The sequence below is a fragment of the Pollicipes pollicipes genome, unplaced genomic scaffold, assembly GCF_011947565.3.
Source record: "Pollicipes pollicipes isolate AB1234 unplaced genomic scaffold, Ppol_2.1 Scaffold_5724;HRSCAF=6776_pilon_pilon_pilon, whole genome shotgun sequence".
In the NCBI taxonomy this organism is placed as follows: Eukaryota; Metazoa; Arthropoda; class Thecostraca; order Pollicipedomorpha; family Pollicipedidae; genus Pollicipes; species Pollicipes pollicipes.
Window position 1 is genome coordinate 45,541,847 of NW_023596746.1, and position 12,019 is coordinate 45,553,865.

The 12,019-nt window shown below is 58.0% G+C and overlaps 1 protein-coding gene across 2 annotated transcripts in view; it reads right to left on the reverse strand.

Annotated features, from left to right (window-relative positions):
* Nucleotides 1–12,019, reverse strand: part of LOC119103998 (influenza virus NS1A-binding protein homolog A) — a 36,723-nt gene that overhangs the window by 13,114 nt on the left and 11,590 nt on the right. For both annotated transcript variants that reach the window (XM_037227712.1, XM_037227711.1), the window contains exons 2-3: nt 6,689–6,847; nt 6,221–6,405 (exon numbers count right to left, since the gene is read on the reverse strand). In XM_037227712.1, the coding sequence (XP_037083607.1) occupies nt 6,221–6,405; nt 6,689–6,847 (344 nt within the window). The remainder of the gene's footprint in view (nt 1–6,220; nt 6,406–6,688; nt 6,848–12,019) is intronic.

Consider the following 12,019-nt stretch of genomic DNA (forward strand, 5'->3'; position numbering starts at 1 on the left):
CAAACATGGCTTCTGGGTCGATGGTGGTCGCTGGCCGACTCGGAAGCCGGCCTCGCGGCGCGCGCTGCACGCACAGCCGACCAAAGGTCAGCCCATCCGGCGGCGGCGGCCGGGGAAAGGGCCACTCAGCTCGTTTCTCGCACACGGCCGCGAGGGAGACGCAGGGTGGCGTGTCAGCGCGGCTGCCCCCCCCCCCCCCCCTCTCCCGCCCCCCGCCCGCCCGCGCAGCACCGGACCGCAGATCGATACTATGCGTCGATACGCACCTGTCTACGGCAGCTTGGGTCAAGGCTGGCGGCCAGGCCGAAAGCGGACCGGAGCACACGTCGGCTCAGGTGTGCGACGTTTATCGCGGGTCAGTCTTTAACGGGGGCTCAATGCGCGGAAACAGCGCATTTTCTTGGCTTGCATTACGGCACAGCCGCGAAGTGCATAGCATTACGGTGGAATGGTTCTAAAGCCGAGTCACGCACGTGGTAAAATCTCTGCTGTTCGGTATTGGGTTCGGGTAATAGGCAACATACCATCTACCAATATCTCCCTCACAGTGGGCCGAAAATGACCCCAGAAGTCGGCGCGCCGTAAAACCCCAATCATCATCAATATCTCCCTCACTGTAGAAATAATTACGCTCGAAAACGTCTTCGGCGATCGAAACGCCTTTTATCAATGCCTACTTGAATGCAAGGGGCACTCTGGAAAATATAGCGAAGACGTTTCGGGTTAAGTGATGATGGACACCGGCGTACGCAGACGACAATCACATTCCCGTGCATTGCAATTCAAAGTGGTTCGGTACCCAAATTTAAAGGCGAAGCTTTGCTGCCATTTTACCGTGCGAGCGAGTTTAGACCAGGGAGTAGGCATTTCAAAGGCTCCCTGTGGTGGTGACCATAACTTGCATTGGTGTGAGCCAAACGTTATTGTGTGGCACCGACTGTGATGCAGAAACTTTTCTTTTATCGGCAAGCTAAGTAACTCCAGCCATGATCTGGACCGTTTGTACGTTTCCAGCTTGGTGTCCTAGTCGCACAGGCTTTACGACACTCAGCAGGGACCACGTTAAAAATATGTCACACATGAAACGGGACATCTCGCTGACCGCAGCAATACGTGGCAGACGGACGCAGACTGATGACATTCGCAATCCACGAATTATGTTGCTGCGAATGCAGCAAATTAGCCGTGTGCTCAGTGCAACTCGTCAGTACGTCTTCATTTGTTTCAAATTTAGAGGACACGATTAGAGCTTATAACCACTGATAGAAATTTGGCAGAAGTAATTCCCAAGGCAGAATATTTTGTAGCATTACCAAATTATTGAAAAATGCTGCAAGTCATGTCAATTGATGAACCGTTCAATGACTCAGGTGACCTTGTTTATAATCAGCAATCCGTATAAGCTGTGATGTGTGACAGCCAGGCGGGTTCATGGCTCATGATGTGGACGAATGTTTTCCCCGCTGTAATCAGTCGCGCGCATGACGCACCCCCCCCCCCCTCCCCCCCCCGCCGTATCGTCCCCCCCCCCCCCGTCTGGTCCCAGTGCAGTGGAATTACCGGTGCAATTCCTATCTGGGGCCTTATATAAGAGCTTCAAGGGCCACCCGGCGTCGCCAGAGAGATCTTGTATGGATTACGAGCACGAACATAGAGCCTGGTGGCATTACATAGAGCCTGGTGGCATTACATTGAGATATGACGCACGCATCGATCAGACGGCGGCCAGTCTGATGCCGCTGCTCATTCCGCCTCGCCTCTGTTGTCCGCTGACAATGACAACCGAGATGCTGCGACGCCGCCGAGCAGCGTCGGTCAAAGGTCATGTGATCTGCCCGGCAACGCAGCGCGCCCCGACCGACCCGGGCGGGCTAAAGCAGACGGAGCTGTTCGTCCGCCAGCCGCGCCGGCGGCGCACACAACTCAAAGCGGACAGCGCAATACACCGAGCGGCCAGGGTTCAGCCGGCGCTACACATCACACAACGCGGTCATTCACTCCCGCCAGCCGGGCCCGCTGTTTACGGACGGTCCCTCCGAGGCCGCTGACCAGGCAGTGGTCACGCGCACCAGACGCCTCGCCCACGGCGGGATGTTTCTGCGACGCCCGGTTAAATCACCGCGCCCGCATGTGCCGCCGGGACGGCCGGACCGGCCGGTGGCGTTCCAAACACGACGGAGGTGGAGCGTGGCTCCGACCCTACGCGCTCATTCCTGAACGGCGCTACGCACTACTTCAATGGATGCCTCGGTCACGCGCTGGGCCGCCGCGATTTTAGCGTAATGCCGACAGTTTTTCTGTTCCCCCGCTGCAGCTGAGCTGGGAAGATCGCTACCGGACATGAACTCCGACGCCCGCCATGGCAGGCGTCGGAGTTCATCGCCATCCGTGACTGCACGGACTGTAAAACGTGGGAGACATCTGGCACCGGCGAACCGACCCCAACGCGGCCACTTAGGGATCCAGCGCGCGTAGGCGACTGTCACGGGCCCAGCCGGGCTGGCTCGATCGTTCAGGGTACGGTGACGAGCTATCCCAGGCGACCCGAACAGAAACACAGCCGGCCGCGACGCGTCACAGACAACGACACGACCGTGACGGTCGAGATCGCGCGACACAGCGCGGCGGTGACAGTGCCGATGATTCCGTGCGGGTGCCGGCGGCGGGGACGACGAGGGGCTCATGGCAGCGGCGGGCCATGGGCCAGGGAGTGGCCACAGAACGTCAGCTGTTTCCAGCCAGCCGGCGGGGTGTAGCCACGGGCGTCGGAAATGGCGCTGCAGGCAGCCGTCCGCCCAGCCCACGCGGCGGCGGCCACCGCCGGCACGCGCAATGCCAGGCAGCTCCCTCCCCTGCTTCCACAGAGACTGAGAGCTGACCAGACGTGCGAAGCTTCCGCAGAGACTGAGAGCTGGCCAGACGTGCGAAGCTTCCACAGAGACTGAGAGCTGACCAGACGTGCGAAGCTTCCACAGAGACTGAGAGCTGGCCAGACGCGCGAAGCTTCCACAGAGACTGAGAGCTGGCCAGACGTGCGAAGCTTCCACAGAGACTGAGAGCTGGCCAGACGTGCGAAGCTTCCGCAGAGACTGAGAGCTGGCCAGACGTGCGAAGCTTCCGCAGAGACTGAGAGCTGGCCAGACGTGCGAAGCTTCCACAGAGACTGAGAGCTGACCAGACGTGCGAAGCTGCTGGATGACATTGGATACGGTGCCGCCGGGAAATAAAACGTTTTGTGGAAACGGCACCTTATTGGTTACGGTACTTGCGATGGGTCGGGTAATATTGTAAGCTTGTTGCCGGAACGCCACCGAACCATTAGTTCGGTACCTTATTGTTCGGACCACACAGCTACATGAGATCAAGGACGATCGGAGGCATCCCTTGGGGGCTTCCCCGAGATGAGACTAGGGCCGATGTCGCCGAGACAATCCATCGACGGGGCTGTTAGACAATGACGGTATCGGTCACGTGGGGAGGCCGCATTCGGCCCATTTTTCCAGTCTTGGAAGCGTCAGCCGTTCCATTCTTCGAGCAACCGAGATGAGACTCCTCTGCTTCTACACCCACACATCTTATCAATCCCACTCCGCGCTCCCTCGTCTTCTCATCGCCATTCCTCCCCACGTGCTCAACTATACGCCTAGTCTCGGTGTGGCAAGAGGTTTAAACAGGCTATCCCGGCGCACGGTGTCGAAAACCGTCGCGGACGATGCTATTGGTCAGGCGAGCAGGCCACTCCACCGATGAACTGCGACACGCAGCGTTGCCGGCGATTCTCGGCCAATCGTAGATAGTGCCAACCGTGTCCATCACGTAGGTGAATCCGACGCCACGCGTGCTAGATTCGAGGAAAAGATATCAGTGACGTCTTGTTCTGTGAGGCTCTACCTGGAAGAAAGCGCCGGCCCGGCTTGCCGGGGAGCAGCCGCTGGGTGGGGCCGAAGCGCCTGCTTCGTGGAGTCCCCGGTTCGCTGAGGTTCCATATGATTGTTGGCAAGATATTGCTGACACGACATTCAAGCGAGAGATGCGTGGGCGTACCAGGAAGTCATTGTAAGGGGTCGGGTGGACGGGTTGGGGGGATGGGGGGGTGGGGGGGGGGGGCGGGGGGGGGGAAGCGATCACTCTTTTGAAGTTATCAAGCATTTAAGTCTCCCCGTCCTGTCCGTGCATTACTATAGGATTTATGTTACCCGCCCACCACAAACTGAGACCATGGTCCTCGTCCCCTCCCCTGCCTTTGTGCCTTTGATCCACCGGATTACAGTCGTGCTGATACCATCATTGGTCACTATCATCAAGCCTGCCCGTTGTCCCCCAAGCGTCCAATATGAACATCATAGATATATGGGTGACTTGTTGCACATATCGGTGCCACGTTGATGCCTAACCCCAATATAGTACGCCTCTCGGCACATTTACAAAAAGCTACTGCGATGATGAAAGGCTGCCCCGACACCCAGCAATAGCTTCTATTGACAGGGACTGAGGGGACAGCAGCCGGGCAATATCAACTACGACTTTTATTGGCGATGGAACAAATGATGTCCATGTCATTCGCACTTGTGAGCACCGCAGGCAACAGAGACTGCATGTGGTCAATGTCCACCCGTCTCCACAGGTGTCACAAGCGGTGCAGGGTTGTCATAACGGTAATGAAACGGTGATGATGATTTGGGACTTTGGGGCGCATCGACTGCATGTTTAACCTCCCATAAAAACCAGCAACCGTCGCATAATAAATTATAATGCATTATGAACGAAGACAAACTTCTTATGAACAAATATGGTTAACAATGAATACAAATGCAATGACAATGGCGCCACAATGCTTGCATATGTCAAAACAAAAATACACTAACAAACATCACACCCGCGCGCGACAAGAAAAGTTACGGCCTTTGAGGATCACAGTACCTCTAGACGTGAATACGTATTCGGAAAACAAAAAACAAAAATAAAAAAAACAAAATACGCTGGCTGTTGGGTCAATCACTCTGGAATTGTGTAGCCCTACCTAACACAAATTTTACTGCCTCTCAGCCGGGTGTAAACATCCTTCCGCTCGTTTCCACAGCGCAACAACCGCCGATGGAACAATAAAAAACAACCTCAAACGTTTCATAATGATATGATATGACCAAGAGCGTAAAAATATCCATGTAATGGCCTGAAGCAAAACCGTTTTTATAATGAGATAAGTGTATGAGTCCGAGATGGCACCGGACGCCTTGTGATAAAGCTATAAATTTTAGGAGGCTCGGTGGGTCGACACAACGCCTGGGATCAAACAAAAGCCAGATCAGTGGCCTGTCAAACGTCTACGAGTTTCACAGCGACTCTACGAAACAGACAGTGACTCCGTCGAAACAGATTTGTCGGAACTAGCCCGTCAAACATTCGTCCGTATTTGCCCTGCGCTATGCAAACGGACACGAACAAGGCGGCTGGTCGTACAGCCGCTGAAGGATTTTCAGTGGACACAAAAATATCGCTCACTGAATGATGAATAAGCAGCCATATTTCCATAGGTTGGCGACCTTTGGCCTCGTCCCATCTCTCCCGGTGTCAAATACACAGTCTTTCCATGTGTTTACTGGACTGGAGAAGCCTCAACTCAGAGATGACCACCCAAATAAAAATATTATAAGAGGCAACTGAACATTTGAATTTGACGAATTCTGGGACGCCGAAAACCGGTTGATAGTATTATTAATGATCACAGTCTACGGTCAAATAATGTACTGAGTCATAGAAGCACCTGAACACTTGCCAAAATGATACAAATTTATTCCAAAAACGCTCCGCATCATTCCCAGACCCGATAAGACCTTTCTTCTGAAGTTTGTTGCTGTTTCGCAGAAGGAAATGATAGTTTTATCAATTATTAATTCGGTCAACTCGTGGACATTCTGTGCCTGCACATACAAATGGACGCGTGTTATGCAGGCACCAGTTTACAAGGCGGTGAGTGCACTGCAGAAGTACTAATTACGCCGTTTTTTCTCAACGCCTTTTGTTCCAGACCATACAGAGGAAGTTGAAAAAGAAGAGCAAAGCGTAGTGGTCAACATTTGTTTTCGTGCGTTTGTTTCGGTAACGTCTGTTTTCAGTCCCACAAAATCTTCTCCACCCCTTGAACACCTGAAGCCGCAGATCAGACCCTGGTCGCGGCGGCAGCTGACCTGGACACCAGACGAGCGTGATGTGTACTCACTTTCCGGTGTAGGCGTACTGGACGAGCGCGTCTGTGGCCTCGCAGTCCAGGCTGTCGCTCAGACGATACACGCTGGGGTCATCGCGCGCCGCCGGCTGGCCGCGCTCGTCGCCGAACAGCTTCAGCAGGTACTGCGAGCTGGCGGCCAGCACGCACCGGTGGCCGGCGATCTCGTGCTTCCCCACCTGCGGCCGGGTAGGGGTCAGCCTCGGGCCTCGGTCGACCGATGGCGTGAAGCTGACGCGCGGTGGACAAGCTGACTGGGTGTACACACACAAAAAGGTTCTAAAAACTGCGAGTGGGTGTCTTTCTCAGAACATTTCATGGCTTACGTGTTAAAATACACGACGAGAGTATGTTCTGATTGTAGCGTGCTTCAACACATTTCGTGGTGTCATGAGTAGCAGACCGCCAGCATCCCAGCGCATGCGGACGCCGCCCTGCGCTCCGGCCGGCCGCAAGGCTCACCCGCAGCGTGACGTCACAGAACTGCTTGTTCTTCCGCATCGTGTTGAGGTTTTTCAGGAGCGAGCCGACAAACTCGTCGTCGGCAAACACGAGCGCGTCCGGCACCTTGCGCTTCAGCTCCACCTCGGCGTCGTCTCCCAGCATCTCGGCCGTGGGCACCTGGCGGCGAGGGCCCCTCGGGGTCAGTGGCGAGCGAGGTCCCTAGGAGTCGGTGGTGATGGGCGTCCCTCGGAGTCGGCGGCGAGCGAGACCCCCTCGGAATCAATGGCGAGCGAGGTCCCCCGGAGTCGGTGGTGATGGGCGTCCCTCGGAGTCGGCGGCGAGCGAGACCCCCTCGGAATCAATGGCGAGCGAGGTCCCCCGGAGTCGGTGGTGATGGGCGTCCCTCGGAGTCGGCGGCGAGCGAGACCCCCTCGGAATCAATGGCGAGCGAGGCCCCTCGGAGTCGGTGGTGATGGGCGTCCCTCGGAGTCGGCGGCGAGCGAGACCCCCTCGGAATCAATGGCGAGCGAGGCCCCTCGGAGTTGGCGGCGAGAGAGGCCCAGCGAGACGGCAGGCTTACTCACGGCGACCGGCAGGGCGGGGGGGGGGGAGGCTTTGGGTAGGTCTGGGCGAGGGCCGGGGGTGTGGCACTCACGATACTCCGGGTCAGGGTCAGGAAGGTCAGGAAGGTACACCGGTAAGCGGCGAAGACTTAGAGGCAGGTGACATTCTGATACGTCGCGGCAGCTTACGTACCACTACCCGCGAACACTAACCAAGTACCGGCTGACAAAGCGCAACACTTTTATACCGTAATCTACCACAGCATTTATGCGAGAACATTCTCGAGGGATTTAGATGCCGCAGGAGTGCACAAAGGCACAAACCGCGATGACGTCACCAAAGAGTATGCCATTATGTAACAAGTGATGTCACCAAACATGACGTCACCCAGCCTAACGTTATCCAACTATGACATCATTATCAACTCACTTTCGGGTAATCTGCGGAAAATATTCCTGTCAGAAAAAAACATTGCTTGCGAATGGATCTGGAAATAAAAAGGATTTGACGCCAGGTGAGACAACCACCCCAAATCTGCGACGGCGGCTGGTTCTCAGTGTACGGGGCGGGGGAAGGCGAATGTGCACGAAAGGAGCAACGGAACCGACCCTGCGACCCGAGGCCCGTGGGGCCTCAGTCCTCTACTCCCTCCACCGGCGACATCCCCGTGCGGCCTGCTCTCGAACACTCTCCGACCGGTCACGCGGTTTACCACGTCATCTCGGCGTCCATAATCTCACCAAGGCCACAACGCGATCGCCATGGCAACCGACGCGTCATGTGACGCGCGCCGACGCCCGCCACTGAAATACGGCCGCGTGGATGACCTGTCTCCGGGAAGGCGCGGCGCATGTAAACGTGGCGCAATCAAGGAACAGTCGCCGGGCCGCCAAACTCGGTCATGTGGCGAGCGTCTGGGACACGAGACACAGCTGGCTCGACAGGGCTTGTGGGCGACGGCGGCACCGTTGGGCGGGCGTGATATTTTGAACGCGCTCGAGGCGTGACCCGACGCTTCTACGCGGTCTCTGAACATGGCGGGAGGAGCCGCGGCAGTGTCTTTCCATCAAGATCAGTGAAGGAGGTTTTAGAGCAACTTATTTCAGGCGCGTTTAGCTGTGTGTAACCAGGTTACTGGAGGCACACTGCGGATTGGTGATCACATGCCACAGCGCGATAGCGTCATGTTTTTGCCTCACGAGCTAGCGAAATCGCTTGGTGGTGCTTGGTACTCACAGCCGGTTCTTGCCACGAACATGGGACCCCTGGGCTGAGTTGAGTTTAGCACGACCGAAATGCGTATCGCAAATGATGATATTTATTCAACGCGTTTGCGATGGGCCGAATCAGGAGGCGGTCTCGGGGACCAGCTCATACCAGCATAAATATCCTTTCACATTTCTGGTGAAAGCATTCGAAACTTACTGCGGTTCTCTCTTCGGCCGGCGCGAGACCGTGCCATGCAAATCCCATTAGTTAAGCAGTGGGGCACAGCTAGTGCGTAGGAGCTGTTCCACACCTACTCTCCATCCCGGACATCGGAGGCTGTTCCACGCCTACTCCCCACCTCCGACAATGATGGCTGGTGGCGGCGAAACTGGGCCGTGTCAACACATAGCTGGCAGCCACGCAAAGCCGGAGCTGGGGCCGGGGCCGGGGCCGGGGCCGGGGCCGGGGCCGGGACCGGGACCGGGGCCGGGGCCGGAGAAGGGAATGGCCGCGCCAGGCGACGGCGCCGCGCATAGTCAGGTTCACGGCGCGAAAGACTGATCGCGGCCAGCGCCTGGCGGTTAATTCGGAGCCTGGCTTCACATCTCAGCAATGGTCGGCGCCCAGGGACTGGGGGGAGCGAACAGGTGACGCAGTAAGTTGCCCGCGCACGCACGTTTCCCACCCCGTCAAAGGTGAGGCATGTCCGACCACAGGCTGCCGCATCTGCGCCCCCGCATACAAAGAGATACCACACCTGAACAACGGGCTCTTGAAACCACGCACCTTGATCCCATCCCTGACCTGAAAGACAACGCACAAAACAGGCGGTTACGTAACGTAACGGTCATTTTCAGCAGGTCTAAGTTCCTGAGGCCTTATCAGAAGGTCTACGTTCGAGGCTACTTTCAGGTGGTCTGTTTTCAAGTGGACGATTCTCGGCCAATGTTTGGACGGAAACCCGAATTTCAGAATGCTAATTTGTATACGAACGCAGAAGACCGCCCCGACACGCCGGACGACGCCTCACTGGCGGACTGGCGACATGTCACCCTCCGACACGGCTCGCCTCGCGGCCGGGCTGACACGCCGGACGACGCCTCGCTGGCGGACTGGCGACATGTCACCCTCCGACACGGCTCGCCTCGCGGCCGGGCTGACACGCCGGACGACGACCGAGGAAGCGTCATGGCCGAGAAACGTCGCTCACACGTTACGGCCGACACCCAATCGCCGCCAGCGGTGAGCTGTCGCCGGCAGGGCCGGCCAACGGCTCGAGGTCCGGCGCGGACGGCCGCCCACTGACAGCGGCATACCGAGCTGTCTTCTGGCCGCTCTCACGGCTATCAACGCCTCGATGGTCTTTGGCTTCAATGGACTTACGCGCGCACGACGCTCAGCGCTAGACTTTCGTCCGTCATTCGTGTGCGCATAACGTCACGTACGAATTCGCAATTTCGATCCGCATACAAAACCGTGGACGACATTTCACTTACCACGCCACCTGAGAGCTCCTAGCTCTTCACATAGCAATTTTTGCCGCTCAGACTGATCTCCCACTTCCCAGTCCTGCGTCAGCCGCTCTCCGACGGCCCACACCCAGTGACGGGGAGGGGGAGGGGGGAGGAGGAGGGCAGTGGCTGGGCCATCACGTGGCTGCTGGGTATTTATACGCCGCCGGCTGCGTTGACGAAGCTGGCCAGGCCGCACGCCAGGTGACCGCGATGCCGACGCAGCAACCACGGTGGCGTTTGTGAGCCCCGGGAAGAATGATTAGGGAGGCGCGGCCGAGGCGAGCTGCCAACGACCAATCTTGGCATATGTTGGGCAGACGGACACTTTTATGAATCCAACATTGACATGTATATGGGCTCCAGAGGTAGGTACGTAGTAGCACAGAGTTTCGAAGTTGGCAAATGGTTGTTTTCCAGAAGGTCAGCGCTACTCTTTTGTTGGCATCTTGACTCAACGGCAGACATAAACAAGTACCTACAGCACAGCTACACTCATTTCTATCTGGTGCCACCTTGCCTCCTTTGGATGCCCTGAGGTACGCCTGCCTCACTCAGCCATGTGTACACCACAGGCCACCGTTCGCCCTCATAGCTCACGATGTGGCAAGACAAATAAATGGATAAAGAGGGGCGTGGCTGACGTGACAGCACGCAAATGTCCCGCTGAGATCAGCGTCTGGCACAGCTCCCCGCCCCGAGGGGGTACACGCCCCTCCCACCGCCGGCGGGGGGAGGGAGGCGTGGCCCAGATGTAGCCCGCCGCACCACCGAGGCACCGGGCCACGGGCCAGACAGTCTAGGTCACAGTTATCGGCTCATTTGCCCGCCGCCTGTGGCGCACCCTTCCAGAGAGCGAGAAAGAGAGCGAGAGCGAGAGCGAGAGCGCGAGCAAGCGAGAGAGGGAGAGAGGGGGGGGGGGGGCTGGAGCAGATTTCCGACGGGTGTTCTGTTTGGTTACGGATGAGCCCTCCGTGAATATGTGTGCCGATTGCCGGAGCGCTATCGGACTGGTGCCCGAAAATTAGTAACCACGACTGTCGATCACCAGGCCCGTAAAGTACAGATAAGTGTAGAGGGCGCCGGGGACGGCCCGCTGACATGAAACCATCAGACGCGCAGCCTGCGCATGGGCCGTTCACAGTAAATGGGCCGCAATTATCCCGGCCAAAGCGAAAAACTAACCAGCCACGTGAGCATGCGCACATACATCTAGTTATACGCAGCGCAATGCTGGTCAGGTTTATTTGTCTAATCGGACCGAAGCGCCGCGCGCCGCGGTCCGTGTCGCCGCCGTGTCACAGCGTAGAGACGACAGCGTGTAGCCACTACCAGAGAGCCGTGTTCACCCCAGCCCACGCAGCCACAGATGACCGCGCCAATGCCCCCAGCGCGAAAGGTCGGCCCGAGCACAGCTGGGCTCGCCGGAACGGCAGCGGAATCTGGGCGAACTGACTCGCTGGCCGCCGGCGCCGCGGCGCTGGCGGCCACAGGCCGGCACACAGCAGCGGCAACGGATTCATCGGGCCGCTGAGCGTTATCGATATGTCCAGTTAAAACCGGAACCGCCGCACCCCGCCTCTACATGGCACCCGCCCACCCGGCTCGGAGAGAGCACCGCGTCCGCCCCGGGCACAGGCGACACCCGCCCACCCGGCTCGGAGACAGCACTGAGCCCGCCCCGGGTGCAGATGGCACCCGCCCACCCGGCTCGGAGACAGCACCGCGTCTGCCCCGGGTGCAGATGGCACCCGCCCACCCGGCTCGGAGACAGCACTGAGTCCGCCCCGGATGCAGATGGCACCCGCCCACCCGGCTCGGAGGCAGTACTGAGTCCGCCCCGGGTGCAGGTGGCAGCCGGCTGACCCGGCTCGGAGACAGCACCGAGTCCGCCCCGGGTGCATGTGGCAGCCGGCTGACACGGCTCGGAGACAGCACCGAGTCCGCCCCGGGTGCATGTGGCAACCGGCTGACCCGATTCCGGCAGCCCGGTCCCAGATACGGTGACGGGATAAGGGCTCGTCCCCATCAGGCTCCGAGGGCTCAGAGCACATCATGACTGCGT